The sequence below is a fragment of the Mytilus trossulus genome, chromosome 6 (assembly GCF_036588685.1).
Source record: "Mytilus trossulus isolate FHL-02 chromosome 6, PNRI_Mtr1.1.1.hap1, whole genome shotgun sequence".
NCBI classification, from domain to species: domain Eukaryota; kingdom Metazoa; phylum Mollusca; class Bivalvia; order Mytilida; family Mytilidae; genus Mytilus; species Mytilus trossulus.
The window spans coordinates 59,925,302-59,933,473 of NC_086378.1; the positions used below are offsets into that span (position 1 = coordinate 59,925,302).

Below are 8,172 nucleotides of genomic sequence, written 5' to 3' on the forward strand. Positions count from 1 at the left end.
AATATGGCGGACCATTTTTTTATTTTCATGCGGTATCCCTATTTTTTTCTTATTTTTTTTCATGCCAAGACCTCTTGGAGCTTTCATTCTATAAAGTGTGTATTTTGCTAATGGTCGAAGGTCATACGGGGACCTATAGGTTGCTAACGCTTGTTGGTCCCTGGAAAGAATTTGTCTTATTGTCTATCACACTACATATTCTTATTTTAACATGCAGTTATATCTATGATAAGAACAAGAATTGAATTGTCATTGAAACAAAAACCCAACCAAAGAGCAAAAAAAAACTACAAAAAAAACCAAGGCAACATGTAGATCTTTCGTGTCAAGGGAATTTATTTCAGGTTAATAGTATTAGGCCATACTCAAGTTATAAAATAGATCTTGTCGTCAACCTTTGCAACCAGCTTCTGTGTTTCTATAATGCACCGTTCATCTTTTTTGGGCTTCGACTTTCCATTGGACAGACAATTTTGTTTTTGACTATTTTTAAAAGATGCATTATTTTACAAAGTCATACAAGTAAGGAGTCTCTGGCCTTTGGTAGTCTTGCATGTTTATTAATTTGTGTTTATTTATTTGTTTAGGAGTTAAGTATGAGGTACATTTTCACTGAACTAGTACACTTTTTATAATAGTTTTTGATATCGCTCGGGCAAAAATAATCACGAATACAATGCCTACCCATGTTAAAACTACAATAAAGTATAGTTTGCATCAATTATTTCTTGAACCTACCATTTTTTTTTGTCTGTGTTGGATTTGTGTGGCATTAAAAAAAAAGAGTATAAACTACATAGTGCAACTTCCAACAAGAATACAAGATTTATTGATTTTAAAAATGCGACCAAAATTAAAAATTTGCTCGCAGCGGAAAAAAAATCAACAGTTTGATTTTCATTGAAATAAAATAGTTGTTATGATTTACACACCGTTACTTTTTCTAATATATTTATTCGAACTATTTGGTTTGTTGTTTCCTTTATAAATTTACATCATTTTTAATGCCAAGGCAAATTGACAAATATCTGAATGAAAGAATCGATTTTTTGTTTAAGCCCACATGGTTAGCATTAAATAAATAGTAGGCCCTCTTAAATGATCACAACGTAGAAGTTTTTATGTATCAACATTTTGCACATACTTACAACTTCTCGTCCAATCAAATTGCTTGAATTTGCCTTCTAATTTTCATAGTACATACTTTTCCCGTGTACTAAGTAACTACGCATGAATGAGCACAAGGGTAAGATTTCATTGTATTGTAATCAAGATGTTAGAACAAAAATTGCTACTGGCTATTTTGAAATAAATTTTGTGTTCCAAATTTAACTATTATTTCTAAATAGTTTGTAATTAGTTTTCAAACAGATTTTTAACATCCTACTAATCAATCTTTTGATCTAAATTTTGTTTTGACAATTACAAAAGTTTCTTTCATTTAAATTAAGAGTAATAATTATGGTGCTTTATACCTTGATTAAAGTACAACTCAATCTAAAATTTGTAATCCCTTATCTTCCATGCAATTACTTTGTACACAAAAAGAGTCAACCATGAATCTTTTGAAGGGAAATTATTAATAAAGCAATTTGATATATTAAGTCATAAATTGGTTGCCTAATGTCCAGTGACAAATATTTCATGCATAGAAACTATCCACTAGACTACCTATGGGTACATACCAGGGGCAGATCCAGCCATTTTTAAAAGGTATTTCAACCAAAGATGTAGGAGCCCAGGGGATCCAACTGTTTGTACTCATTCAAAAGCATTTTCAAGATAGTTTTCGGTTTTATGTGAAATTAAAAAAAAATGTTTTCAAGAATGTAAAGCTTTCACTGCAATTTAAGAATTGTCTGCTCTTGGTGAATTCATTTTGTCATCTTACCATGTAAATAAATGTATAGTAAATGTATAGTAAAACAACGCTTTATATATTCAATTAACATACTTACACCAGCAGCTACCTTCTTTACATTCTAAAGTCAAGGGCCTTTTGAAATCCTATTTTTTACAATGATATTATAGTGAGTAGATTAACAAAACTATGTAAATGAGCTACATCCAGTCAGCCAAAACATGTCATAGACTAATTACAGGATTACTCAAGTTGTAAATATGTGCTAAATTGGATATTGTATAGAAAGGTATATACTATGAAAATAAGAGCTTGGGGCAAAGCCCTGCGCTCTTATTTTCATAGTATATACCTTTGTATACAATAACCGAGAATTGTAACAAGTGATTATTTAAATCCCCACTTGAAGGACTGCGATATACTGAGTGAGTATAAAATCATCGCCAACGACAAACAAGTTATAGGTAAATTTTTCAGTACAATTACTAATAAACGTTTTACCGTCGACCACACTGTTATGAATTTGATTCTATTTGTGCTGCTGATAATTATTTTGTAATTTTGCGATTTTCATGTAAAAACATGAGTTTCGAGAGTTGCAAAATACACAAAAGATAGTAAATATCAATATTTTGTTAAAAAAATATTTTATTTCAAAAAGTGCACAAAATATAATTATACAATATGAAATACATACAGGGATTCGGAAACAAGAAAAAACTTATATAAATCCGTCTCCCTTAAAAATATTGTCAAGGTCAATGATAACCTACACATGGCTTGCAGATTGAAGACAAAGTTTGGTTTTAATTTATTTAGAAGATTTCGAAAGAAACTACGAACGACGGAAGACTACAAATGATTACAAAGTTAACACAAAGTGAGGTGTGTGTAAACGCGAAAGTAAAAAAAAACCACCGAGTTCGGATTGTGGATGAGTTTATTATCAGAAAATCGACTCAGACACAGACTATCAAAACGATTTTGCATACAACATTTAACATATCACTGTATCTTAATTTCATATACTTGTATACAAAAGTCATGTAGTGAGTTACAAATTGCTGAGTAATAAAACATAAACAAGAGATATGGGTAATCCATTCATGATACAAAACATGAACAGGAAATGTCTATACTGTTATACTGAAACATTTATATAAAAAAAATACCAATTTTAATAAAAAGAACCGTTTGTAAAGGAGTACAAAATGTAGGCCTCAAAATATATCAGTTTTACAAAATTGTTAAAATGTAAATTTTTTGTTATTTATTGGACAGTAAAATGCTTCTGCTACATGAATATGGGCTGCTTTTGACAATACGGTGTACATATATTAAGTAATAACACCATTGAGTAAAGCTAAATTACTGAACTCTTCACATTTCCACCAATTTAGTTTAATATTAGACGGTTTTCGTGTAAAACGAAAATGGCCGCATTCGTGTTCATCCTTAATATTGAAATGTAGGTTGTATTTTATGAAAATAGATAACATATAAAAAGGTTGAGGCTGAACACGGATGCGGTCACTTTCATTTTTGACAAAAACCATCCGAAAAGTGAAATTTTTCGGCATATTTGGAAGATTTTTCATATTTGAGCTTGAATTTGATCGTTTTTAATCACTAAATCAGTTAAAATCTTTCACATAAACTAATTGATTCAAATGAAATAGACACTTGAGTGTTTAAATGGTGGTCAAAATCTTTCGTCAGATGAGCCTGAAATTTAAGGCCAAAATCGGTCCTACTCCTTTTTGATGTGCAACAAAATAGGACAACGTGCAAACGTACAGTAGCTAAGTTATATAGAAATATCTTTAAACAGTTTACCATGACGGCCAATAACACGTGTTATACAGAACCGAAATTCATAACGATTGACTCAAGAAAAGGGTCTTAGGGAAGGCATCAAAAGTTAAATGTAGGATAAAGAAACTTAATTCATATAGTATTTTCACTGACCCCCTACACTCCCTCTTAACTAATTTTTTTGGGAAAATTGATGCCAATTAAACAAAACTTGTAACCCCCAAACTATTTGCATTAAGTTTTTTTTTTTTTTTTTATTATTCATTGATTTTTTATGTCGTCCCCTAGTATTATAGAAGTTCGTCGTTTCAGATCATTAAGAGAATAAAAAAAGAAGATGTGGTAGTTTTGCTAATGAGACAACTCTCCACAAGAGACCAAGCAATATAGATCATAAAGACTTCCATAAGTCAATGTAAAAACTGTTTCTCTAATGAGATGCTTTTTCGTTGATATTATAATAATTTCCGTACCTTTCCATAAAACCGTAAGAGTACTCATATAGTTTGAATGTAACAAAAAGAAGTTAAATATAATTATTTTAATATAACACGAAACGGAACGCGGAACGAAATATTCCTGATGGTATATATATATAAAAAAGGAACAAAATCTTTAAATTCTTCATCGCCCTGCTCGTCCAAATTTAAAGTATTTTAATCTCTAAATTCAATAGGCTATAAACAAGACAAACACAGATATAGAATTAGTTGCTCGCAGTAACATCTTATTTTTTCTTAGGACACAATATTTTATTTTACTTTTATTGTACATATTTCTTCGATTGAAACAATATATAAATACAAGACACATAATATTGTTCCTTTTTCGCATTATTTCTTTTTCCTCAGCTAATACCTCCAACGCCTGTACGTACAATAAACATAGCAGCAACTGCACATATACCTATATGACCAACTTCAATTCGACATAACTGCGAGCACCTTCGATACTTATACATTTAAATGCCAAACTTTATATAGTAAAAACCGAAAAAACTTTCCTCGTGCCTTATGCACCAAAACATCAAATTTATAAATAGTACATACTGTTACAAAACCAGTATCTGAACTAGTTATACTAGTTCCCATCTATAAATAATTACTACAAATAGCAAACCGGAAAAACCCTATGTCAAACGAAATAAAATACATTTCTTCTTTGAAATTCATTGAATCGGAAAGTATAATGTTTAAAGTTCTTAACGGCGACTGAGTGACATTCAAAATAATAGCAATTGTCAATACGTATATAGCATTAAAACGTTTTGCTAACTGAGATTTTTACGGGAAAAGCACAGAAACTTTCCGTGGCTATTTATGAACATCAAGAATACAATTATAGTGTTGACAAATTTTATTCAATAAATCATATCACAACGCAGAATGTAACATAACATTAAAAATTATATAAAAAGTAGGATCCAAAAATTACCATCATTACTTAGTATTTTAATCTGTGTTCAAGTTAAGCGTTAGGTTTCCAAAATAAAAAAATAAGAAGCAAATTCTTGCATCGTTTTTTTCCTAGATATAATTATCTTATTCGTTAAAAAAAATATACGAGGATATCGATTTGGGGGTCATCAATTTTGTATACTTTAATATTTTATTTCTATTTTTGACCTATTGTTCTCTACTTCTCATATTGCAGCCCCCTTTTTCTGTTCTTTTTTTTCTAACTTTTATTCTGAACACCCTCGCATAAGTTGAGAACAATTTAACACATGTTTGAAAACGATTGCAGAGATACTCTTGCCATTAAGTCAAACCATGTTTTCGATTTGACGAAAATTAATCTAAAAATTACTGTATTAATAAAGTTATATATGTGTGCCGTTTAAAAATGGTAATTAAAACACTACACTTTATTTTCAGAACACGAGAAGCACGCACTAAAGCAATTATGCAATTAGAAAGTTCACTTCAAAAAGATATAGATTCCGTATTCTGTTATGTCGTTTCATTCACTTCGTCGCTTTGTTTAGTTTCGTTTTTATACCGTTCTTCGCTCTATACATGTTACATACACTTTACTACAACTCATGTAACCAACAATCAATCACTGTCAAAGTTAATTAGTTGATGCTTATATTGTTTAAAATAGATCGTCTATATAAATATGCATTCTGACAATTATAATGCAACACATGGTATACCAGCCACTATACTCAATTGGTGTACTAGTATACTTAGATTACACCGATCTATTTTGTAGAATTGTCAAAATATCCGAGGCAGAGAAATCCAGCGTATCATTTTTCTCAACAAATAGTTTGATAGAGTCTTTTATATCCTGGTCCCTGTAACATCCCATACTGAGCAAAGCCTTAGCTGCTGTTGTATAGATCAAATCATCTGAATACAGACTTCGTTTGGTTTCTTGTTTTGTCGGAGTTCCATCTTCTTCAATGTGATCATTTAGTCTTTTACTAAAGTCTTTTCCTTTTACATTCCTAACATGGGGGCAATGTTTTCCGTGTCTTGCGTGTTCTACCCAGGGGTCATCGAACACATCCCATGATCGGAGTTTTAATCCACAATAAAAGCACTGAACCACGTCCTCTGTGCCAGTATGATAGAAACCTGCATCCGCTAGAACTACTGGTTTCGGAGATGTCTTTGTCCAATTTGAATATGACCTTATTCGAGCTCCCACTGTAGCGTAAGAAATGTTGAATGGTTTCTTTAAACAAATCCCAAGATTATTTGTTTCCTCGTAGGTTTTTGACGCATTTAATTTTGATTGCATTTTAGCATTCTTTAAATATGAAACTTAATTAAATTTTACATCCAGGGACAATTGCACTAACATAGACAAACTTCCTTGTTCGATGAATAGTGTAGACTCTGTATTCAGTTATTGATCGACTATTTTTATCTTCAGGATATATATATTACTAGACGTATTTTCAGTATCTATTTATAGCATATATATAATCACAAGGTTTAAAAAGCGTTTTCCTTATTGGACTATCACACACCATACATATATACTACATGTACTGACATAATATGAATTTTTAGTTTTCATGTATTTCACGTGATGACGACATTAGTTTGCTTAGTTGTAATAACTAAAAGTTCCAAAATTGACCTTGTCTCACTGTAAATGTTCATGAATTTATGTCACATTTTATTTTAAAATTAATGTTGACGAAAACTATACATTGGGTGTCCAATTTGAATTCATTATTCAACTAGACACGAATATCCTGTTCGAAACATTTTTTGTTTCCAAAACAAAATCCATAGCTCAACACCCCCACCCCCTTGCCTTTATGTTTGATACTCGACTATAATAGCGCTAGCCCCTCCCCCGAAAATCAATTGGTTGCTGCCTTATGGGTTCGGCAATGATGCTGCTTTGAGTCTTGATTAGGGGTTAATAAAGTACGTTAAATTTGTTTAACCAAAAAAAATCTGTTAAATTTAGACAACTAATAATTATCAAAAATAACAATTTCACTCAAAAATAGTTTCCTCCTTAAATATATACACGATAAAACTAATGTCCTAAATGCCTAGTTTTGTGTACACTTAACCTACACAAGGCCTACATTGACTATTGACTGTGTGTAGGTAAAACACGATTTAAACTACATGTAAACATTGAGTTTTATCAATGGGAACGCAGTTGTGTTTAGTTTACGTGTGAGTTACACTAACACAACACCGAATTTAGATCAATGTGAACACGGCCTTAGTTAATCCTTTTGGATAAAAAATAAATCAATATAGAAAAACCATACATTTTCTCGAAATATCAATGTTATTTGTACAAGGCTTAGAAACAGGTAGAAAGCGAGGCTGTGTCGAACATTTCTACCTGTTTCGAGCCGAGTACAAATAGCAGATTGATATTTAGAGACAATGTATGGTTATTCTTTATACACTGCAACTCTTAAAACTGTTCTAAAACATCATTTCTTAATTTGAAGCGGACGACGTTAAATTTCCGCGAACATGTATGTTTTATTGACATCATAAATAAAACTCTACGGCAACACATTGTCAACGTCATAAACAATGTGATATACGGTCAGTGACTGTATATCACATATGAATATACGGTAAGTGCAATTTGACTGCTCAAATAGCACAGCTGCAGTTTATTTGTACAAATAATGTAGGATCAAAACTATGTGAAAAGTAAAAGTTATAAATGTGAAATTCAGTCCTCCAAGTTACTTTCATTGTTATGTTCACATGGGGTGAGTACTTATGTATAAGAACGTATGATGTATGTGATTGACATGATTACATAACATGCACAAACATAGATTCAAATATATATTACTTTACAAATATTTCTGTTTGTAAAAATATTATTTTGTTTACTACGTTTTTTTCTAAGATACAATAAGGTTTTTGGAATATATCATTTTGTAGAACGCACCTTTAGTTACTGTTAAAAGCAGTAGAACACAGTATATTTTCCTATATTTTTTCGATAAATATTTCATTTTTTGGGGCATATCTACGCTACATCTTAGC

At 31.0% G+C, this 8,172-nt stretch overlaps 1 protein-coding gene across 1 annotated transcript; it reads right to left on the reverse strand.

Annotated features, from left to right (window-relative positions):
* Positions 1 to 5,872: 5,872 nt before the first annotated feature.
* On the reverse strand, positions 5,873 to 6,427 carry LOC134722858 (inhibitor of apoptosis protein-like). Its single transcript, XM_063586490.1, has one exon. It carries the CDS (start codon positions 6,425 to 6,427, stop codon positions 5,873 to 5,875), a length of 555 nt encoding a protein of 184 aa, XP_063442560.1.
* Positions 6,428 to 8,172: the final 1,745 nt, after the last annotated feature.

Excerpts from the sequence above, each read along its gene's own strand:
- LOC134722858 (XM_063586490.1), bottom strand. The coding sequence starts at position 6,427 with ATGCAATCAAAATTAAATGCGTCAAAAACCTACGAGGAAACAAATAAT.